At 38.6% G+C, this 24,934-nt stretch overlaps 2 protein-coding genes and 1 non-coding gene across 3 annotated transcripts; 1 reads left to right on the forward strand and 2 right to left on the reverse strand.

Moving 5' to 3' along the window:
• The first annotated feature begins 2,838 nt into the window (after positions 1–2,838).
• On the forward strand, positions 2,839–2,920 carry Trnas-cga. The gene has a single exon. It is a non-coding gene; the product is annotated as a tRNA-Ser (tRNA).
• A 3,669-nt stretch (positions 2,921–6,589) lies between these two features.
• LOC124413108 (MD-2-related lipid-recognition protein-like) lies at positions 6,590–8,748 on the reverse strand. Its single transcript, XM_046893474.1, has 4 exons — positions 8,502–8,748; positions 7,324–7,455; positions 7,046–7,215; positions 6,590–6,773 (listed from the first exon to the last, which is right to left on the reverse strand). Exons 1-4 carry the CDS (start codon positions 8,731–8,733, stop codon positions 6,690–6,692), a joined length of 618 nt encoding a protein of 205 aa, XP_046749430.1. The 5' UTR covers positions 8,734–8,748; the 3' UTR covers positions 6,590–6,689.
• Positions 8,749–12,272: 3,524 nt separating this feature from the next.
• On the reverse strand, positions 12,273–24,580 carry LOC124413107. Its single transcript, XM_046893473.1, has 12 exons — positions 24,231–24,580; positions 22,979–23,271; positions 21,235–21,372; positions 20,103–20,170; positions 18,237–20,020; positions 17,582–17,762; positions 16,222–16,352; positions 15,913–16,061; positions 15,578–15,757; positions 15,025–15,129; positions 13,550–13,750; positions 12,273–12,482 (listed from the first exon to the last, which is right to left on the reverse strand). Exons 1-12 carry the CDS (start codon positions 24,310–24,312, stop codon positions 12,321–12,323), a joined length of 3,474 nt encoding a protein of 1,157 aa, XP_046749429.1. The 5' UTR covers positions 24,313–24,580; the 3' UTR covers positions 12,273–12,320.
• Between the last annotated feature and the right edge of the window lie 354 nt (positions 24,581–24,934).

Genomic DNA, 24,934 nt, shown 5'->3' on the forward strand with positions numbered 1-24,934 from the left:
TCTACAAAACCACTTTACTTTTATGACAATAAATCATTTTACTGCCTGGTATTAAAAGTCGATTGTCATCACGCTTTTGTAACGAATAAATTGTTTCAGTAGATTTTTCTAGATTTTAAAGTCATTATCATTTCACAACGTATATTATCGTCGTTTATTTTCACTCATGCATCGACGTGATCACGGGAATGTCATGCAGGATTTGATGATGTTTAAACGGCAGAAAATTGGTGATGTAAACTCATTTTACGTGTCTATATACAGGAAAAAGGGGGCAAAATGGGCCCGCTAAGGGAGGAATAGCGTTAAACGAATTTTGAGAATGACTTTTTTTTTTTTATGCCGCCTAAACATACATTTCAAGAGTTGTCGACGTTTTTTGAAGTCCCATTTGATTGTATATGGGGCCCATTTTGTCCGCCTCTCCCCTACCTGTACGCCTATAATATACAGCGAAAGAAAGGGAAGAATAAAATTAGCTTCTGGCTTGGCCGGATGGATGCAAATTAAGGATACACCTGCCATTAAGAACAGAAAAGGAAATACTAGAAGGGGAAATTAATGGAACGAAAATGGATAAAATTAATGAAAGAAATGGAGAAACACTGTAGCTGTAGAATAATATTCACGAACTGCTTCTGTTTTTTCAAACGGAAACCTTTGATACACGTTAATTGGTAGTTTTTGGAACCGGACTTTTCAGTTAACAGTACGGTAATGATTAAAATTTTATCACCTATTTACGGCTCATAGTCGTCAAACGATTTTTCATCCGCTATCTTTACAAAGCCTCTTAGTTTAATCGGTAAAATACACAACGGTATCAAATTCCAATTACCAACGGCTTGCCTTGTATCTATATATATATATATATATATATATATATATATATATAAGTGCGTAATCGTGTCACTTTGCAGGGGTTCGCAAAATTGACAAAAAGTACCTTATACCGTGGGAAACAGAATTACGCTTGTCAGTATCGATCAGTTGTATTCATAGTTTTTCAATTATTCTAATACAAGAATAGAAACACAAAAGAATAGTGTTTTTATTTTAAGTCATCGAAGAAAATGCGAGTGGTTCAATCGAAGTTCAATGTTTAGAGTGCTTTATATTTATTTTACAATAATTACGAACGATCGACCAGCTAGATTAATCAATTTTAGTGTAAGTTGTAATTATCAAAAGATTTGCGAAACTAGATGGAAGTTGAAAACGAAATTTATTTGAATTTGATACATAATAAATAATTATAAATATACTTTCCAAAAATATTTCTATTATTTTCTGATTCGCGTAAGAGAGTTTTTTGCTGTCGAGAAATAGATTTTTACAGCTAAATTGATAAATCATGACGAAAGAGATAGATTTTCAATGCAACGATGCTAAAAATTAATGAGAGGCAGAAGAAACGCCAGTATTATTAATATTCTTATTCTATAATCCTCTTTCTTTGTTAACAATACAAGCTACTTTCGAGTGCGATTGTACCGCATATGGATAGAGTGGTTGTGGAATTTAGACTCTCATCACGCTTCCTTTTTGGCGAGCTGTATAACTTTCTTTCCATAGGTGAAGTAAAAGTTTCCTACGCGAACCTGAACGCGAGTGGAATTACGTACGGCTTTCATACACCAAATGAACGTCTGAGGATCTGATTAGTTAGACATTAAGCCACTATAATTGATTAGTCTTGTTGCAATCTAAAATTCAACACAAAGCTACATACGATAAACTGAGTATAAACTTTTATAATTGTAAATATTTGAAGCTCTAGTAGATTACTTTTATTCTCGTTACTCTTATCAAGATCGTTATTAAATTTGAATGAAGAGGGCAGACTATTATTCTTGTCATTTCTGTTTTAAATTACTTCGAATTTACGGCTGCATCTTTTTTTCAAGACAGTGAATATCGCAAAAGCCTTTATAGAAAATTTCTCTATCAGATGTTGATCCATTACCAAAAAATGTGTTTTTTTTCCAAATTTTATTTAAATTTAAACGATTGCTCTTTTAATCATATGGGAAAAAAATGCTACGTAAATAAAAATCTTAGCACTCGATATTGTAAAAGAAATTCACAACTTGAAGTAAATATCAGATGGATGAATGAATTACTTTTCGCTATCATGTTGTTGACAAATTGAATCAAATCAAGTTAGTTCAAAATTTTAAACATTCATGAGCTTTTAAAAAAAAAAAATTGAAATACAACAAAGCTAATATAAAATAACAAAAAAGCCTCGAAATTTGTTATATCTTACGATTGCTTATCGAATTTTATGTGAAAGTCATCATTTTGCACGAATAACTAATGTCTTGTAATATTAACAAAGCTCATATTGTTGATACTATTCTATTATTTGTTATTATCAGTAATAATGCTGTTATTGTCAGAAATAATCTTTATTCATCTCATATATCCATATATATAATAATTTATACCAAATTCATAAAAAACTAAGTAACTGGTTATAAAAATTACACGTATTTTAAATTTAAAACTCAAACGTCTAAAATTTAAAGCCGTAGAGACTTAAAACTTTATACTGATTTTTTTTCATGCTTTGTAACAGATCTGGGGGAGCGTCCCAATGATAATTTTTCGGACCCCCAAATACGGATCACCCTAATATGTATATATATGTATAGTTAGCACAATAGCAAATTTTCTACTCCCCTATCGTAATAAAGTTTATAGATAATTTTCTTTTCCTTGCAAGTTAGCTAAAAATTTGCATTATTATTGGAAAAAATAGCGAGAAATTAGCCAACATTTTCGTAAAAGCTCAATGCAAAATGGTTGAACGTGCTTTACGCACTCGAAAGCACAGCTGCGGTGTCCGAGTGGTTAAGGAGTTGGACTCGAAATCCAATGGGCATTGCCCGCACAGGTTCGAATCCTGTCCGCAGCGATTGATTTTTTTACCCTCCTGTCAGCCGATCGATTCTCTGAAAAATAAAAATAAAAAAACGAAACTTTAATCCATCAATACCGATGTTTGATATTCACAATGTCAGGGGGATTGAAGTATGAAGAGAGTTTTAATGTCGAACATGATGCAGCATCCTTCAGCTTGTTCGTTCAATCTCGTTCTGCGCTCGGCAGTGATAAGGGGCATCTAAAATATGCGAGGATTCGAACGAGCATGGGGAGAATAAATCGTTTCATGTCTGATCTCATTGTCAGATTTTCATTTGATGAAAATTTGAGGTTATAATATTACGAAACCGCCCCACAACCTTCGTTATATTCGAGTGTCTCACGAGTGTTTGAGCAAATTGTAACTGACTGATAAAACGAACACTTGCCTATTGTCTGAACAAACAAGTCGGAACGAATTGCCTGGTGTTAAAATATATTTACCCAACTGCAGTTGTTTATACGAAGTGAATCGAGCTTGTAAAAATTCATCTACATTCTATTGAATATTTTTCCTAACCCTCATCTCGATTTGTATTAGTTATTTCGACTTGTTTGTTAACCAAGGGTACGAAAATAATTCAGGACTTTATTACACGAAGAATGATTCTGGTATAAATTATTCACGAAAGGCATTCTTTTAATTATTCGTTCTTGAATCTATTTTGTCAATTAAGTTTTTGGACACGTTGTATGATTGCAAGCACCAAATAAGTTTGATTGCCCGAGATTTTTAGCTAGGCTTTTTCTAAGCGAAGACTTTGCACTTGCGCCAGGGTTCACTTTCGATTAAAAAAAATTGTTCTGATTTGGCCTGTTTAGTGATTAGAAAATATTGGTTTTTACTACACTTGATCGGAAATTTCTTTTTTGTGTATTATGTAAATATTCGTATGTAAATTTTTCGTACAAAATACGATAAAAACGAATTAACTTTGGTCTTTTAACAATTCACAATGCTGAATTACCATTACAAATGAAAATGAAATTGATTACTTTGATTTTTTGTTAAACTGTTGATAGAATAAAAAAGACGATAAAAAAGCAACACACAAAGGCCAAAGTTTTTTTTATCAAGCAGCCCTTTTTGCAAAATTTCCCTCGTATATTTCAGCCGCTGTGATTCGCATACGTGCGGTTAATTAATTCAATTCAGAAATGAATGGAAAGTCTATTGCTTTGAGAGTATTTCAGTATTTCGAGAAATTTTTTTAGATGGTTTTCTCAAAATTTGCTCATTTCACTCACTGAAACAGAATTCGAAAATCATTAGATTTAGTGAAATATCGTCTAAAGTGAACAGTAAAATAACGTACCTATCGTCCTACACGTTTCTCAAATAGTATCATATATTTGAGAATCGGAGAATTATTTCTTCAATTTAAAGATACAAAAACGAAATTAATAATTAATCCGACAGAGTCCCATTGATAAGCGATCAGAAGCCTCTAACATTTATTTTTGCCATAAGTATGCGTAAAATGGGATTTTACGCACCGATTTGCGGGTGTAAAATTCCGTTTTACGCACTAGTATGTGTAAAATAAAAACGCACTTAAATTCCCCAAATTTTTGGTCCCCACACTCATAGTTGATGAGGTTGGATTGATTCTGCGAATTGTTAGATCGGAAGGAGTGTAATTCGTGAGAGTTGGGCAACGCCTCTTTGTTTACTATTTACCGAACTCGAACGTCCCCGAGTTGTCTCTCTGTCTTACGGAGCCCGGATTCTGTTATTCGTAGCGTAAGAGTACACATTTCTATACGGACATTAGTCGTCGGTCGGAAGTTCAAGAGTGAACACCCTCGTGTTGCCAAATTTCGGTTTGAATTTTCTTTTCGTAGTGTAACATCAGTGAAGTGACAGTGATCTTTGTGATGAGGAATTTATACCACAGGAGTTAATCACTGGTAAATATAAATAATAACATAGTATTATTGATTTATTCAATTGTTGGTACAGCCCCCCCCCCCCCCCCAGTGGGGGCTTCGCCCCTCTTCACCCCTGCTTTTCTTTCAATTTTTGTACAATCTTTTCTGAGTTTACGATTCGTATGGTAAAAAATATTGTTCGTTTCACGTGCGGAACTATTTGCACCTTCGTGCGATCTTTCTGAGCACTCAGGGCGTAAAACCGTCTTTTACGCACTAGATAAAAAAAAGTACTATTTCGAAACAATAACGCTTGTTAACAGACTGCACAGGTGAGCATACTGTTTATACCTTGTGGTTTTTAATGATGATATGAAATGCGTGAAATGCGAGAAAAACGGAAATCGTGATGCATTTTTACGTTTACGCTTAGATACCGATGCCACGCAAGTTTTTACCGACAGGGTGTAACGCGTGCAGTGACTGAGCATTGCAGTCACAACGCTGTTGAAAATGATTTACAGGATATTCTAAGAATGTTTAGAGGAATTTGAACATTTCGTATAATTTTGTACAAAAAACTTGTTTTCCTACAAAAATTGTATACATGCATAAAAAAAAACGTGTAGATTTTCATGAAAACTTTTATATTTTGAGTGAAAAATCTACAAGACAGTAAAAATATAATAAAAAATTGAAACTTCTTCTATTTTATTCCGTAAAAATTTCAAGCCTTGACTCACCGATTTATCTAACAAAGATATTAAATTAAAAATTCCATATTTGTATTTTGTACTATGACATTATTTCGAGTACAGCCCATTTCGTTCCCTTTTTATTACAAATATATGAAAATCATGCGGATGCAGAAACCAAATTTTGTCATTGTTTCTGGCTTTCTTGAGTTATTGACAAATTGGCATTCACATATTGCAATGAAACGTGTTTGATTGAAGAAACTCTCGCGTCACAGAAGTATGAAAATATGATGGGAATTTCGAAGATATGGGTTTAATGAAAAAACGGTACGGCAAAACGGAACGAATTTATACCATTATTTTGAAAAATTTACCAGGATAAATTAAATTGTTTTTCCAGTGCTGCGTGCAATCGTTACGGATTGTATACATCTGTTTCAACTATACTTCATTGATATCAAGAGTAAATTTTTGTAATCCTGTTTTCATTTTCTTCTCACTATTTTCGTAGAAACGTTTCTATCGATTTTCTTAGATACGAATTTCGCGCGCTGGCTTTCGACGTAACTGAGACGTAACTACTACCTTGTAGATAAGGGTGGAAACTGTCGTACCCTCTGTCGGTAAGGCGGAGAGATTGCAAGGGTTCACTTCCGATTCCAGAAAAATTCGTTCCACTTGTGCCACTTATTCGTATCTCTTGAGGTAAAAAAAAAAATTCGTTTTAACACTCTAAAGTGAACAATGTTTTCTGTATTTTTCATCTGCTTCTGTGCGTATTGTTAATTTTTTGTAAAAAAAATGTGGTATAAATTGAACAATATAAGCTTTTAACAATTTACGGCATTGGGATGAAAGAATATAAAAATTACCTTCACAAAAAAAAGTGCTAAACAAAGAATAAAATGCAGAAGGTTCAGTTTCATAACCAAGCACTATCTACTTGGAGAATTTTTAATTCAATTCAGGAATGAACGGAAAGTCTATCGCTTCAAGTACTTTTCGATTTTTCTAGATATTCATTTTTTTCCGCATGGTTATCTCAAAATTTACGATTTCACGGTAGCATATTTTACTTAACATTTTACACGTATATTTAAGAAACGGAGAATTGTTTATTGAATTTGAAAATAGATAAATGAAATGACAAAGAATTTATAATATTGTAGAATTGAAGACCACAAAGAGTTTTTATTTGGTGAGCTTAATCTGGAACAAAATGCAACATTCCTGAGCTTCTTCGTTCCAAAGTTTCCACTTGACGTTGAAAATTCTCTGTAATAAAAAAGGAACAAGATAAGCGTGCGGATAAGTAAAAGATAAAGAAATCATATCATCGTGTGATCTCATCTTTTCAATTAACCAACAATTCCAGCAAAAATATGACGTAACGATTCTGAAACCCGCATCCCCGCGTGTTTTGCGAGTTCAGTTTTCACGCTTATAAATAATTGTCCAAAAATTTGTCATCATTTATTTTGAGCATAAAAATTAAATTGTAGTAGTCAGCTATAGCTTAAGATAATGTAATAGACATTTTGACTCACCACTGGAAACGATTTTGAAATAGCTAATTCGTAACTGTAAGTTTGCCTTGTCCCCGAGGTTGTCGGACAAGCTGTGTTACCACAAGCATTCATATTCATTCCTGGGAATCCAATGTCCTGCATATCATTCGCCCAGTAAGCACTGCTCTGCAAGTTATCGCTCGTAAAATCTGTCAAATTTACAGAAGAAAATTAACCAAACTTACCCGGCTTCGTAAATATTTAAAAAAATTTATGAATAGGATAAAGAATAAGTAAAAAGTTATCATCAAGCTTACTAGGCGTGAAATCGAAGCTGATGCTTGCTTCTTGTCCCCGTTTTATACGGCATGGCTTTTTGGACAAGGCCTCCTTGCATGGCTTTACTCGAACCTCGTGTACAGTGCAGTTTGTTGGTAAATTTTCTGAAAGTAATTCCGTAGTGTTTTTTATTGCAATTTTTAAGAAGCAAATTAATACAAATTAACATCGAGAATGTCGTTCTCCGTGAAACATTATTTAACCTGAAAAAAATCAATTGTGAACATTTTAATTGTTTCATGGAATACAATTGCAAAATAATTTTTTCTTCACGTCATCAGACTTTGCGAAAAATCAATAAGATCACAAGTGCAGATGGCTGAGTCCATTTGAAATATTTCAAACCCATAAGTATAAAAATTCATCTGATATTGTGATCCTCAATCGTTAGTCGATGTCTGCAACGCAGATCGAAATGAAGGACTTTTTTACGCGGCTTAAGTTCAAATGTTTAGTTCTTTCTTTACGTTTTTAAAAATTTTCCCGAAAAATCAAAAGCAACCTTAAATATACACAATAAGGCAGATGATTCACTCATAATTCTCTAGCGGACGAACGAGTTATATTAATCGACTGTTTGCTACCGCGAATCTTCATAGAAATTCTCTACTCAATATCAATGACATCGAACAAACGTCTTATGAACAACGTTTAATTGGATTATTCGTAAACACAATTCTGGAAGGAGTCTGTACGCTGAATTATTTAACGTATAACATGCTTGGCATACGGCTTATCCATGCGCTCAATCGACTATATACTTCACGTCAGTTTCAATTAGCCTATTCAATCTTCCCAGTCTCAGCTTTACCCCAGAAATGTTTTTCCTATTTTTCATTTATCAATTCAATTATAGAATGCTTTCCTCTTTGTGCCCCACAATCAAGGAAAATAAATTATTCGATGAATTTGAAACTTAAGCTTGCGTTGGTCACGATATTCGTTTCTTTTGTACGAACACTCAAAAATTGAATTCAATTTCCGTCTAGATAAAAATACCAAGTGACAATATCACACATGGCATGAATAAGAATTTGTGACAGTGACGTTTGACACTCAAGCTAGACTCTTCAAAGACTTTCTACCCAAAACTAAAAAGGGAATAGTAAAATAATTCCGAAATCAGGAACTTTAGTATAGTTGCAAGTTTACTTACGGTCTGAACGCGAGCAGGGCTGCCAAACAACGACTTCGGCAAAAATTGGGGTGGCCAGAGTTAGGATGGCGATTATAACCAAGGGTGACATAAGGCGACGGGTCTTCATGTTCGTCGGCTGGAGGCTTGACGTCGAGTGATATGACGTGTAATCTTGTGTGTTTAACGGAGGCGGAGGTGGAGGTGAAGGTGGAGGTGGAGGTGGAGGACGAGGGAAAAGGTCAATTGGCATCAAAGAGAACAGAGTCTTGCGGATGGGACGGACATGTTGACGATGCACGTATCATACGCATAAGGTGGAAAAGGGAGGGGAGATATTGCACATGGGACACCGATGGAATTGGAGGCTTGCATTAGTTTCGAGCTCGAGTTTCGAAGTGCTCGACATGGATCGTCGGTGTGATCCTTGATTCATTGGGTATCTCTCGACTGATCACCCCCGTGAAACGCCAACACAGTACCCCTAGTTAATCTCATTCTCGAACCATGGAACATGAGAAACCGTCATTTTTCATCCACCTCGTCATCCATGATCTGTTTTAAGAGGGTATATAATGCTCGAATTATGCGTACGGCCGAAAAAGTGGGTGAATTTTCGGAATTCATAGCTCGACAAATAATCATCAATTCTATCGGAGTTTACTTTACTCGAAAGTATGTCTAGATGAAATTTCGTTGACATTTTTTTATTCTTTGTATCGCAATGAATTGATAGAAAGCATTGTTAGTGGCAATAACGTAGAACCATTTCACTCGGTGGCATATTTTGCGATATTTATGATACCTCGAAAGTGACTCGAACGATTAACCTCAAGTTTAAAGACAGTATTTTTGAATAACTTATTCGCTTTGCTACTATCTCACTTTTTCAAACACTACATATGTTTACATTTTTTTTTTCTTTGCTTGCTTGCACATTGAATTAAGTCGTGCATTTTGAACCAAAATTCCAATTTTAACTTTAATGGTTCACTACTCAGAGGAAGATAAACTATCTTAAAACACTGTCTCCAAATTTGAAGTGAATCGTTTCAACCGTTTTTAAAATAAATCGAAAGGTTTTTTGCTTTTAGAGCGCTAGAATTTTCGTGAAAGGCTGGAGACTCGTTTCTGGGTGAGAATTGAACAATAGTTAACGTTATCGAGGCAAAAGGTGTTTTGCTCATTGTCGAGGGATCGAGGTGTTAATATCATTCGAAATAATTTTGTAATCCCCAAAATCACACTGAAACCAGTAACTTTGAAATGAAATTCTGCATTAGTAATCATTGGTATTCATGAGAATTCATCTAAGATCACAGAAATCTCTTTGTAATCTTAAGAAATCCTTAGAAATCACGTAATCACAGTAAAATTATTTTTCAAATGGCTACTCGTAATCATTCTATAAAATTTAAGTAATCATGAAACGTGCAATCATGGTCTTAGTTTTTCCTCCCGTGTAACGTCCCTCGGGTCAAGGTATGGGTGAAGTGTCTCGAACCTCGAAAGCATGTTCGCCTCGTCTTCCGGTTGAAGTGATCCAACTTCATTAGGAAATGCACAATTTAACAATTGGTGCCAATTATTTTTATAGTCGGCCCCGTGCCTTTGATTGGTCGCGTAGAGCATCTGAGAACCACGCCACGCCACGAGTCACGTGGTAGAGATAGTGCACGTGACTATGGACCGTGGCCCTCTTGTCGGAATGGTCTTTCAATTATGCTTATCCATACCAAGGCCAATGGGCCGAAGATGTTCATGAAAAATACTCTGACAAGATTGGAATTCATTAATTCATTTTTCATTTTTCAAAATAACGTAATGAACACTGATTCCGAGGAAAAAATTCTGGTTGCGCTTAATTTAATCCAGTCCTCAACTATTTTCAGTTTTTAAATAAATCGTGCTGCTATAACTAGCAGAAGATCTAGTTACATGTGATATTATTCTTTTCGATTGTGGTCACTTGTACTATATTTTTTTAAACAATTTCAATAGTTTGACGTTGGTATAACATTAAGTTGATTTTAAGAGCTTATTCGACTGAAAAATTTAGTGAAATAAACAAAGTATCACTGTAACGATACTCATTTTACTGGAATTATCTAGTAACTATGACAAATGATATTTTTCTCGTTTGACATTTGTCTTCTTTTCTGATCGAATCCAAAAACGAAGTCGAAATACATATTTCTTCATAATGTTTTCGGATGCTGAAAATTGGGCATTAACAATAAAGTGCCTGAAAAATATTTTGAAAAACTATTTCCAGAATATTATGTGATATATGATCGCAGTAATGGAAGTAATCATTTTATTCAACCTAATGACCTTTCTTCAACAATATTTGCATCTTCTGTGGCTAGGGTGTACAAAGAAGCAACAAGAAGGAAACCAGGAAATTAAAAAAAAAAAACAATCGTTTCGTGATTAAAAAATAGGAACAATTGAAAGATGCGAAAATGAATCAAAATGAGATTTAAATAGAAGTTTTAAAAATTTTCCCCGAAGAGAGGATTGAATATGTATAATAAATTCGCAAAATCAATGGGAGTTAATGTAAGGGAAATTCGAGTGAAAGGAAAAGAAAAAGAAAGTTTTATTAAATATGAACGAATTAACGTTGTAATAATATTAATTAAAATACCAATAATAATGATACCGTAATTATAATGTCACGATAATAGATATAATAATAATAATAATAATAATAATAAAAAATAACAATAATAATAATATCAATAACTGTACAAGGTCTACATGAGGTGAATATCGAAGAGATTGCCTGGCAGTAATTACATCACGTACTATAGCTAAGTGTAATGCATTGTACATAAAATGTGGAGCACACCTTGAGTGGATTTTCTTTTATTCCCACTTTTTCTTTTTCTTTTCCTTATTTTTTGCCTCAAGGCAAAAGAAGGAAACGAGGACACTGACCGCGCAAATTGCTTTAGTAAAAGTGTATTGTATATACCTATATGTATATATATATATACAAATCATCGAAGGGAGGTAAAGCGAAACATAGTAAATTAGGTATCTTGAAAAAGAAAAGTGCACCTCATACAGCGAAGGAAATCGAGTTGAGGATATTCTTGAGAAGGTCGAAGATACAGATAATTGTAATGATCAGCCCCCCGGGTGGATGTTATTATCGATAGCCGGCAATCTCCCCGAGCTCAACGTTGCGTAATATCAACATTTCTTTGGGAATAATAGATTTTGCATTTTTGTGTTTGTATTTTTTTTTTTTTATTTTGTTTTCTGTAATCGGCTCGTTTCTCCTTCTCTTTATTAGAACCCTTTACTTTTATTATCAACAGCCCTACAAACTGTGCTATCTATTATACAGGTATTGTACACAATGATTATTATTACAGACCGACTTTTCATATAAAAGCACAGCTTTATACAGCTAAGTATTATTGTATACTTTTTTTTTTCTTTTTTTTTTCATTCTTTTTATCGATGCAGTCTTTCGTTTGACGTGAAAAATTTCATAAAAAAATTTCTCGACTCAATGGTAGGTATCCACAATATATAACCTATAGTATATTTAGTTAATTCTAATACCGTAGATTCTATATGTTATCTAAATAATCTCCGTTAGAATATTAAATACAACAATCTATTTTATAGGCTAAAATTTCATTTATCCGAATTATATTCATCCGTTTTACGGTGGTCTAAAAATCTAGTGATATTTATTCGCTTGTTCGTCCATTTTTTTTTTTTTTTCTCCTTTTATCTACTTTTTTTTTCAAATGGTTCACCGTTTGGCTTCCAACTCGACTTTTGTTTTCTCCTTTCGAGGCGGCGGCCCTCGGGAGAAAGTCAAACCACGTACACCGGGTCTTTGCAAACTGATATTCTAGCCTCTTGCAGAATCCTCAGCCGCGGGCCGAGGGGCACACCCATTTTCTGTAATCGCTCCTCGCTCAAGTAGGGTAGCTCCACCATGCCAACCTTCTCTTTTTCGAAGGCATTCGCGTATTTCTGTAACAGAAGCGAACACGTTATCAGCCAACGTGACTCGACGATAAAGCTGTGTTTAGAGAAAGACGTATTGTAGCTGCCTTTGAAGCCCAAAACTCGTGGGGTTCTTCGGTTGTTATTCAACTCTTCTAAGGGTAAATCTACGCAGTTTCGATACATTGAAATTGCCGAGTCTATTCAACTGAATGATACGGGATGCTAAATGAAATCTCACGTGTTTGGCGGAATAATTGATGCGTAAAGAAATACATTGTATATGAGAATCTTAGCCGATTTTTCAACATTCATTTTCAGCTGTGCTGCTTTTTATTTTATACTCAGTTATTATGTTGGATTTTCATTAATCCTATAATTTTCTGTAGTGATTCGGTCAGAAAAAAGAAAGCATCACCTAAATTGTTTTCAAAACTTTCCAAACGAGTTCAACTCTCAAACGTTAGCTTAACGGTTAGCATGAGATTAACGGGCGCTGAAATTCAACTGCACACTTGTAAGTTAAATCTGTTAAATTCGCTTGAAGACCGTACAATCTTTAACTTAGTTGGACAGTTTCTGAGTTCTTTTAAAATCCCACAAAACCTTTCACTAAACTTACGTATAAGACCTTTAAATTAAATCCAATGTAAGCACACAAAAACAGATTAGATAAGTTGATCTTCATTACATACCATAAATACTTAAAATAATAAAACAGGGATTAGAATATTAAATACGAAATTAGGAATAATTGAAAATCTTGACAAGATAGAGAAGAAAAAAATGTATCAAACGAAAGAAACTGCGGGCAGAAAAGAAAGAAGAAGAAAAAAAAAACAAACCGCGGAACTCTCAAGCTGAGGAAATCCGCCCTTATATATATATTTTTTTCTCTTCTTCTTCACCCCAAGCAGAGAAAAGAAAGACCATTTTTCACGCCCTCGGTTCTTCAGCCCCTGTCAGGTATCTAATCCACAACTACTGAGACAACTCGAGCTCATCTGTAACCTAGAACTTCCCTTGCCCGTTAGCAGGTTGTCAGGCCTCGATTTTAATAGCAACGCAGGCAGATCGTCGAATCAAAAACTCACCTCGTATCCCAGCTCTCTGAGAAACAGTCTTATCAGCGGTGGTTCGGTCCCGAAGAACTTAGTCAGCTTTTTAACACGCGATGGATTCGAGAGCGCGGGGAGGTCCGAGTCCTTTATCAGAGGTTGGGATTGAGATCTCACCATGGCCATGCTGGTCTGTGTCCTTAGTGCCGATATTTCACCCCGTATATTTTCCATCTCCTGAAAACGGTTTTTAAAATTCAGCATTTCACCTCCCGCGGTTTATCGACTCGTCACAAACAAGATCCATTAATTACAATTTGTCAACTATCAGGAGTCTAAATTTCGATTCTTCTGCAATTTTAATATCTTGAAGTAAGTGGGAACTGAGATGCAAAAATTCTGCAAGTGTTAAGCTTCTAGCTCTTACGGTTGAGGAGGAGAAACACGCTAATGATTTTCCTGATTTTGAATGGATTGATTTTTACATTGTATTCCGATGTTATCCTTATCACAGAAAAAGTATCATTCAAAGTATTTTCGATGTAAAAAAGTCTGATATTTTCGAACATGAAATCCGATTTATAAGTTAGATCCTCACGGGACGAAGACAATTCATTCTGTCACAAGAACCGTTTTTTATTTCACAACAAAATATCTTCATCCTTTTTATACTTTTATAAGTTTCTATAAAATCCATTGTAGCTTTCACCACCATCTCATTTATAATACCATTGAAAAAAGTATAATTAAAAATAAACTCGGAAGAAAATGTATTTCTTTCAAACCGCAAAACTTTTAAATTAGCAGCATTTCGGCATCTTAGTACCCATTTCAGGATATAAAAACTCACGCAAAATCGAAGTTTAGGCCCCGGATCGTTTACAGATAATTGATGGACCTGCCCGTATAAAGTGTTATTCCTTGTCATCTTTGTCGAAACTTAGTAATGCTGCGTCTGAACTCTGTGGCTCGTATTAATTCCGCCTAATGACTCATCTGACAATCGGAAGGCTCCAGAATTGCGTTAAACCGATTTGACGAACTCTTTAGAAAGGTCGTGGTCACTGCAATGACTAAGATGACAATGACCAGGCTCTTATACAATACGTGGGATAGAACCGACTATCCCACGCAAATGAAGACCACTTTCCTGGTGATTCGAGGCTACGCTGTCTTTCAAGTGCCTTGTACAGCTTGCAAGCAAGGCAGAAGAGATCTGCTGCTTGATAATGATCAGCAAAAGTGATAATAAAGAGATGAAATAGTTTCCTGTAAGTGCATTGCTGTATTTAACAAGCCCTGCACATTTTACTGAACTTGCGTTTAAATATTTCTTGCCATCTATGCGTTAATACTCTCCTCGTTGAACCAGGAAATCTTTCATTTTGATGGGTGACAATATTCTGTGACGCATAAGTCGAGCACTTCATTCGATTTATACACCGAAGACAAGGAAATTAATATCACGGTTAGCGAAGACCCTTGAGCCAGACGGATTTTCGGATTCCTACCTGAATCATTAAGTGTTGAGTCCTCATTTCCGAGCTAAGATGAGCCACAGATCGTGCCAACGTCACGACGTGCGATTCCAGCCTCTGAAATCTTTTGTTGATGCTCTGAAAACAAGAACAGAATGGAATAAAGAGAACTTACGGAAAACTCATAGAATCCTAATTTTTTACTTCAAATCTTGCTGAGGTATCCAAGATTCTTTTATTTTGAATTTCCAACAACCTGAAAGACTAATTTAATTTGGTTTGTAAGAAGATTTTCACTTCGGAATAGGAATGTTTGAATCAAACTGTCCAATAACTGTTCTTACAAACCAGAAAATCATTATGTACCATTTTCTTTGTTACTCTAACAGAAGAAAAGTGAGACATGGTAAATGAACCGATCGTTTCTTCGTGAATCCGTTGAATTCTTACGTCGTCATAACGCCAGACGACCTACGAAATGAGAGGCTTTCCACTGCTCCATCGTTTCTACTCTTTTCCTCTACAAGTCCCACATAAATCTCGCATGTATGCGCCATCAGGCTGCCGGAAAGTACAATGAATTTACCTTGACGTCTTTGGCTTTTTTCATCCTATCGTCAACGATGTGTGAGCGTCGTTTGTCGTGATGTCTCGTTACCGGCCGCGAGGAGACCGACGAGGATGGCAAGGAGGACACTGATCCATAGCTGGCAAGTCCGCGCGCTTTTCTCTTTTTCTTCACACTTCCCCCGAGCAGCTTTAAAACCTAATTAAATAATCGTAGATTGAAAATTAATGATTATTCACAGTCCAGAACTACGTACAGAATTGAAGAGAACTTTTGTCGGCTTTACTCGACATTCCAATTCAATATCAACGTCCTTCTTAAGTACAAAGTCTGCAGATATTCAGCTTACGAACCTCACTGTACATGTTCTCAAGCCCTTCTAGCTGCTTCCTGATGGTCCTCGCGTCGTTTGTACTCAGGTCAGAATCACTTCGATCCAGCATGGACTCGAGGTCGAGGCCAGTTGTGGTGGAGGTCAGATCAGCAGCTTCTATTCCGAAAACTGAGGATGAAAATACTCTTCATTCATCGTTTCTGAGTACTTGTTACTTTTCGACCGGTCTCCTCAGTTACTGATTGTCGACTGAGATCCGGGGTGGAGGGAAATGAAGGACGAGAATAGACTTTATAATATATTGACAAATAGTTGTTCGTTCACTCACGATGGGAGAATTTTTTTGCGGCATCTTTCTTCGACGTCGACACACCGCGATGCTTCGAACCGCTGGCGAAGTTCCTTTTCTCACTGCTCTTCGAGTACTCGCTGTAATTCGGTTTCGATCCGTAAGGCAAACTGAAATGACGATCGTGGGTGTTTGAAAATCTGGGAAACTTAACGTAACTAGACGTTGGTGGCTGGTTTAGCGGCCATTGATAGGTCTAAGATTAGCCACGACCTCAACTACGGTAAACTTTTTGGAAAAACCAAAATAGTTGGTGAGCTTGTCTGTTTATGAGACAAAAATAAGAAAACAAAAAATATGCTCACGAATGTTCACAGAATGTGCCTTCAGAAGGTCTCTTTTATTATTATTATTCTCTCCTTCTTCACACTCGGTGTTTGTTATTCCGTCAGCTTTCAACGGTGACCGAAATGGAAAACACAGTTGCTCTTTCAACTCGTGAATAAGACGTTTGCGTAAATATTAGGTATACGAAAATTAGCCTCAATACTCCCTGTCGTTACATTCAGACGAAAAATATACTCTGGGATTTGAAATCAGCCGTATTGGTACATTATGAAAGTGCGATAAGACAAAGTCACATTCGTCTAAAGTCAGTTTCAGTAAAGCCATTATCTTCGCTTCTAAAAAAAACATGATAAACTTTCAAACTCGAAAGTTTATTGTAATTTATAAGCATATTTCATGATCAAGTCTAATATATTGCAGTTATACTAAATTTTCGAACAAGACGTGTACAGTGTTTTAAATTCGCGTCGGAATTTATCTTTCAAAAATCGATGCCAAGTTTTGTTTACTTTGAAAACTTACTCATGAATTAAATATGGTCATAACATTTTTATTTCGTTTTTAGTTTGTACGTGTTTTAAAAGCTTCTTTCCATAAGTTTCGTCGTTTCGATCTGACCGATTTCTTTTGTTTTCACAATTTTTTTCCAAGCCAATGTTCGGGAGATTACAAAATTTGTAGTTCGTGATACTTTAGTCTGATGACAATCAGCAATAATTTGTTGTAAAATTCAATGTATTATTTTTTCTTTCCATAAATTGATTCAAGTTCATCGAGTGCTTGAATACACAGAAATCCCTATTCTAAATTAGGATCCGTTAAGCAAAGCTCCTGGTTCACCCAGAATGCTCAGGAAAATGTGATACTGAAGGTGAGAAAACTTTTCTTATACTTCATACTTGATTTATCTCTCGTTCCTTTTTCACCTACAAGTGAATGTATAATTCGAACGACGCGCATTGTCCAGAGACTCCGGCTACATCGAATAATCGATCAACTCATACCGCGGCGAAGATTGAGGAGGAGTTGGGAATTCTTAACGCGACGTTACCTGGCGGTGTATCGATTTCTCGGGGTCCGTGGGCTCCCATGAGGTGAGAGGGGTGGCAACGGAGGTGTAACAGACGATACGCTCTCCGAAAGGGTCGAATGCGCCATCGCCGGAACATCCCTTGGTTCCAAGATGCTCCTTAGTTCCGATTCCACGATGTCGACCCACTCGGAGTCTTGCCCTGGATGAGGAAAACTGCGTTATCAACCGAGCATTGAACACCCGGAATCGAACGTGTATAAAAACAGCGAAGACGGAAAGGAAAAATGCGGTGTTTGAAGGAGACCAGAGTCGACTGACGTGAATACGAGCTCGTAAAAAGTGATCGATTGTCAAAAGCCACGCTTCTGTATTCCATCGGATGCTTTTGACCGATTCAATTGACCGCCGCGTCCGCGAAAGTTTTCCAACAGTCCGAAGTGGCATCCGATGATTTCTGACCGGTTTCTTTATGATTCATGGCACGGTCTGTGTATCCCCGGTAGAAATTGAATTATTCGACGAATGCGAATTGAGATTCAGGGTCCGAAACGGTACCAGATAGACGGTGATTGCCGAATAGCTTGTGATGTGAACTGGGATTCGCGAGAAAATCAAAGAACTCGTGCACGATGGTCAGGAAGGACAGGTTAGTGAAGAGGAAACTCTCATAGACCTTGGACGAGGATCTGGTCTTCCGGCGGTGGTCGTCTCCCGCTGGAATACACGGCCGATCCTCTCCCTGAATCAACGTTCGACGAACTTTGACCAGCCTTGTCGTAGTCCGATCCAGATCCTTGATTGTGGATCTTGAGCCGGTTCATTCCCAGTTCGAGCTGCTCGTCCTTTCGCCCATCAGACTTGGCGGTCAACTCCTGAGCCGAGTACTGCTCGACGTCCGATTTCCGCGCCGAGTCTTCGAGGCGTTTCGAAGTCTCGTTCATATGGTAAGCGTCGCCGGAAACCCGCTTCGTCTGCTGGGGATTCTTACAGGTCTCACTCTCATTGATTTTCTTCCTTGAATTCGGACTGTAGTCTTCAATTTCCGAACGTTTCTGAAGCTCCTCCACCCTCTTCGGCATCATGGAACCTTCCTTGGTCTCCTTGGCCTCCCCGTAGTCCGTTTCTCGAATGGAATTCCGCACCTCCTCTCTTCGCACCCCGAAACTCGTCTCAGGTCTATTGTACTCGTCCTTCCGTTGCGATCCATTCCTACCGAACTCGCCCTGACCTTGACTCTGTCGTTCCTCGACGGTGATCTCGTACTTCTCCTTATCCATGATGTCCACGCTCGGATTCCTCGACATCTCCCCAGCGCTACGCTCGTCCTCGAAACTCAGCTGCGGCTGCGAAGCCGCCTTCTCGATCCGCCTGGCCGAACTCCTCCTCTGGAACTCTGCGTCCTGGTTACTGTTCTCCGACTTTATGTACACCTGCGGAACCCCGTACCGAGGTCTGCCCTGATAGTGGTAATACATGTCCTGATTGGGAGTGGTCCTATTGTCCGAGACCTGTCTTGAGGTACTTGGCAGATCGATCTGCGACCTGGAAATGGGCTGCCTGACCTGGTACTGCTGCTGCTGATAGGGGCTTTGGAATTGGGGCTGCTGGCTACTTCGCAACGGGGTTGAATTGCTGTTCTGTTGACTGGCTATCTGCTGCTGATGCATCTGCTGGATGAGCTGTCGTTGGTGCATATTCTGCGCGTGCTGTTGCGCGAAGTGTGCAGCCGGACTTTGGAGGAGTTGGTTCTGGTGAACCAACTGTTGCGGGCTCTGGTACGGCTGGTTCGGTGACTGGAGCTGCATCATGCCTTGGCCGTGTTTCGAGGAATTGACATTGGCCTGCGGCTGCATCTGGGCATGGTGCATACCGCTGGTCCCGGGTATCTGGAACTCTCGGGCCATTCCTTGGGCCTGAGAAGGCCCGGTTTGGGGTTGCGTGAACCCGCCGATCTGCGTCTGATGGACGGTCTGGACTCCGCCACCTGGTATATGGTGACTCACGTGCAACTGGGCGCTTTGACCCGGCAGACTGGGCTGGATCGGGGTGGTGGGCTGCAATTGACCGGGCAGCGACACGTTCTGGATGCTCTGCACGTTTTGGCCGATGCTCTGCCCTGCCTGGTAGCCATACGCGTGGCCGTACTGGCCGTAAGCATTTTTCGGGTACTGTTGCTGCATGTTCGCCGCCGGTTCCTGAGCCGTCCGGCTCGGTTTTCCGTATATCGCTTCTTTCTTCTTCGTCTCCACCTCCTGGTCGTTTATGCTTCTACTCGATTTATGAAGCTCCTCGGCAACGTTGTTCAGACTCGCTTCTGGCTCGGGTTCTGTCTCCTTTCTGCTAGGCCCGAAGCGGCTTGAGATCATGTCCTTTATCGTGTGGTAGGTCCTTGATAAGGACTTTGACTTGTCGTCCTCCGGTTTTGCCGACTTAGCTATTGCACCGCCGGTTGATGACCTGTGGACAACGATTTTCACGACAGTCGATTTATTTGACGCAAAGTTTCAGTCGAAGGGTTTTGTTTCTTTTTTTTACTCACGAATAAGTGTCCTGGGCTTGGTAATTTTTCGTTTGGTAGTCCTGTCTCAGCTCTTGCATTTGCGTTTCCTGGAACAAGGAATGCGGGTATCTGAGGGTTTCGTCCGTTTATGGATTACTTTTAAATTCTATACACAGCTCTCCGTTTACCGAAACGCTTCTACACGCTATGGCCGAGGGTATCATGCTCGGCCTCGATACACCCGATGCACGCCACGGCTTCGTGCCACCTCGTAGCAGCGCTAAATTCAACACGACACGGGGCTTTATGGTGTGTTTTGAAATCCCTTGGCTTGTGTGAAGCACAATTATCCGTTTGACTGTCGGAAAGAACGCACCTCGTGTACCGATAACCATACAAGCCAAGTCGTTCGTGTATATTTGTATTTATCAAAACCGAAGAAAACTGCATTATGGAGTTGATTCGTCGAATTACCATGGTATTTACGATGTGCTCGATGATACTTTCAATCCATTCGCGTGGGCGAACCAGCTGGCTTATCAAAAACTTGAGAAGCCATAAGTGAACAAGAATTGGAATTGTAAAGTTCGGTTACCGTCTTGAAAAACCAATCAATGCCCACGTGGTCGAGGAAGCAACGCCTCCGCAGAAGTACCGTAGGCAATAAAGTCAGGCGAGAAATGTTGGTGGATATAATATTTGTAATGAAATTTTGGCAGCACGATCTTAAAAGGATATAGATGTAATGGCTTGACACGAACCAGACGTGTATAAGCAACTTGAAGAATTTCAAAGTTGTCAGTCTGAATCGCCTGCTTCTTAGGAAGGGATGCCACTTGAATATCAACGATTTGGTCAGGCTAGGGCCTAGACACGCACCGCGCATACGGAAAAGATTTTCTGACTTATGTTACGCCGTTCGTGCGCGAGGAACCAGCAGAGGAAACGTAAAAAATTCAATTTATACTTTTCCCGGCTCCCTACAGCTACTACCTCCATTACCCGGCTAAATCCACACCTTTTCTTTCAATTTCATTGATCGCCTTACTTCGACGCTCGTAGACGACCGTACGTTTCTCGAGTTAAAAGAAGGTGGAACTCCATCTCATGTTCAAAGTGTCTACGCCGTAAGTAGGCGAAATCGATTTACTCGAATGGATCCACACTTTACCTCCTGAGTCCAGGCCTGCTGCTTGACCGGTGCATCCGGTGCGATGGCTACCCTGCCGGTTGGCCTCTTCTTGTACTCATGGAGAATAGGAATTTTCGAATTCTTGTCACCCGACGACAGTATGACTTCCCTCTCGATCTGAAATCAGGTGTACACATGTGTACAGGAGTAAGAAAAATCGAAGCGGATAAACCTAACACACTAACAGCATAAACGAACATCTCAACTTTTATTCCCCGCCGTTAAATGTAATTGTCCAATAAAAGCTGCGGCGCTCAATGAGGAAGATACTCCGGATTTATTGAAGGATGGTATCTCTTATGCTGAAACTTGTATTACGCAGGGTATAGTTTTTCATCTCTCACTGTTTCCGGGTGGCTATTAACCGCCCGATTTTCAAATTACCGCGTTCGAGTAGCATAAAAATTCAACGTGTTAAAACCTCCAGTTCTATCCATGATGTCTCTACGCGTTATGCAATTTCGTAAGTCCATTGTTCGCCTCGCATGTGTAAAGCACAATCTCTGCTTGAACGAGGTATGCACTATACATGTTACAATAATAATTTGTAACAAGAAAAGCGATACCTACGTTGCCTGTACTCACGCGGCCTCTATCTGGGCTGCGAATCGCACGCGTTTCCGGCTAACTGTTTTCCCTCGATGCAGAGTCGAGAGATCAAGCCTGTATCTCGCTCGAGGCCTTTATTGTTCATATCCGTTTGTGAGAACATTCTCAAGACCTTACTTCAGCCGTGGATCAGCTACTGTTAGTCAGGATTAAGCAATCCTCAAGAGTTTTACTCTCGAACCGTTCAAAATGGATCGGGAATCATAATCTGACGATTTATCATTCGCGTATTGTTTTATCGAGAAAAACGAGTCTCTTCGCTGATTTCCGAAAGCGTAAATGACATCGACAAGTCTACGAGTGTTTCCAATCAATTTTATTAGATGCCGGAACAAAGGAGTTGACGTGCGAGTTATTGCATTGAGAAATGGAATCGAGTGGGCGCAAGCATCATTTATAGCTCGTGGTTTTACATTTTTTCATCCAGTATCTGAAAGACTGACTCTTACGAAATATAATCCTATAGAAATGAATATAAGAAAAAGTTTCCAACTTATACGAACGAAACTTTTTACGTTCACGGCGCGGTCTTCGCCCGAAGCTCGTCCTCTTACGTCAGGTCAATATAAAATCCAGCCATCCTCATTCTGTAAGCACCGGCAAGACGATAAGATATACAAAACACAAGCTATTAATTTTTCGAGTTTTTTTACCACGCTGCGCGTTTCATTCAACAAAACCTGATTCTCAGACTACTATAGCCTATAGTTCAACACCCTGAATCCGTGAATCACAGGCTTTGGAAATGTCCAGAAATTTCTAAAATTACTAATCCTGATCTCAGGAATCGTCTTAAATTATCTCCAACCCAGGTGAATCTACCCAACGCACGTTTACGACATTTCGACTAATAGAATCCACAAATAAAGCTCAAATTATTTCGTATCAAGCACTCCAGTAGTGTGATGAAAGCCTCGTCACTGTAGGTCATGGAAGATCTGAATTAACCGATCTCTCGGGAATTTGCAAGGTCTCGAGGCATTCGATTCCATTTAGCAGGTCGATGAAACCCTCGTTCAATCTGTGCGTAATCAACTCTATGGTTGAAAATATCCTGGAACTTATCTTAATAGTAGCAATTGAAAGAAAAATATGGACATTAAGGTGAACTTACGGGAAATTTGCTACTGTGTGTTTGCAGATTAGTTCCGTGGTGCGTCTGACCTTGACTCTGCTCGTCTCCATAGAGTGGAGGCATTCTGTACTCGGGAGCGGGAGGCTGCCCTGTGATTTGTCCCTGCACCTCCTGTGAGCCGTTTTGGTTTTGGACCTGAGATCCTTGAGCAGACTGGAGAGTCTGATTCAGCTCCGTTTGATTATTGGCTTGGTGCTGATGGTGAGTGTGAGGCTTCTGATTGTTCGGCACCGGCTTTGGTGGTGGAACCGGCTTGTACGGTCCCTCTTCATCTGAAATATGTCCGATGACTTGAATGTTTGCTTCGATTATCACGCTCGATTCGACGAGCGTTGGATGATCGATCGATGTCAGGCAAGCTTTACGGGAAATCGGGTGAAACCTCGCACGCGGAAGCTACTTCAACTATAAAACCAGGAGCAAATAAAGTTTTATTTTAACTTTTTTCGTCTTTTCACGATGGATGGAATAGTGGCTCACTTGTATTTACGATCTCGTCCCGTTATAGTCGCGTCATTCACCTTCTGTCACATAGTCACGGTCAAAACTATACGTGCATCACTCTAACGCTACCCGTATCTTTACAGATGCTGTTTGTCACACTCGTGTCTTCGACGTCGCAGTCTGTAAACCGTTGACGGAGTCCACTCACCCAATGTTTACCGCTGTTTACTAAAAGGAAGAGAGGAAAAACGATGGTGGAATAAGTGAGTTTGTACACATGTGTAGATCAAACATGGTGAACGAAATGGGTTTTCGAAAATTTTTTAGCTCCGAATGTAACTTGATATTCAGCTATCATCGCGGGTCACTGAACGATGGTTTAACTTACGTTAGATATGCTCTTTGGGTGATGGGATTGAAACGTTTTTTCAGTGCCTATGATCTGTACTTTTAAAATTCTATTCTACTTTCTCAAAATCCAACGTGAAGACGGAACGCAGTTGCAATTGCGAAGCGCAGATGCTTGTTGCTCGGCGATCGAATTCACACGCGTCGTTAATCATGAAATTCCTTTGTTTTTCATCACCATGTGTAAAGAATTAATTGGCGAGAATAAAGAAATTATATTCTCAGAATTCCGTTGCGCAGTTTTTTAACTATGCATTATGTTTCGAACTAATCTCATAAATTTGAAATCATGATCTTTTGTAGAACAATTATCCGTCGCGATATTATTCAACACCCACAAGTTGTACATACATCCATAATCGTATCAGCGTTGCCCTACCTTGAGACTGATTTTGTCTTCTCATCCGATTCTCCTGCTTCACTTTACGAACCGTTGTAGCCATCGCGAATTGGCTAACCATTTCTTAACGATATTTTCATAAAATTTTACTTTTATATTATTCAACAATGTTTTTCAATTCTGATTCTTTTTCTTCTAAAGTTATTATCATTAACTTTACAGTCGTTTTATTATAGTTCTGAAACCTATCAAACACTATATTCACAGAAGCTTTCGTTTCTCGGAGAGAAACGATCGACGTGTGTGTATCAGTGCGAACCGTTACTCACAGAAACGTACTTTATTTATTTTATATACGCCTCTATATGGTACATAAAAGAGCGGTGAAACTTCACACGTCCGCGAGTTTTGTAAGATTTTCAAACGATCACACGAGAACGGGAACGTAGAATTCGAAATTCTTACAGCCGTTTGTCTCACACACACAGGGACACGCACATATATATATATATATGTATATATATATATATACATACATACGTATACATATATACACGCACATCAATTCAATTCACGCACAGCTCAGGTGATTGTGCGACTCGTCACGATGTATGCATATAATACAATACGTTTCTGGATCGATCGACACGTTTCACGATCCGAGACCGATTTCTTCTTGCAACTTGCAGGATGAGGATATAGATATTACGTTACAATCGAGGGAAGTGAAAAAGAAACGTGAA

Source organism: Diprion similis, chromosome 12 (assembly GCF_021155765.1).
Source record: "Diprion similis isolate iyDipSimi1 chromosome 12, iyDipSimi1.1, whole genome shotgun sequence".
NCBI classification, from domain to species: domain Eukaryota; kingdom Metazoa; phylum Arthropoda; class Insecta; order Hymenoptera; family Diprionidae; genus Diprion; species Diprion similis.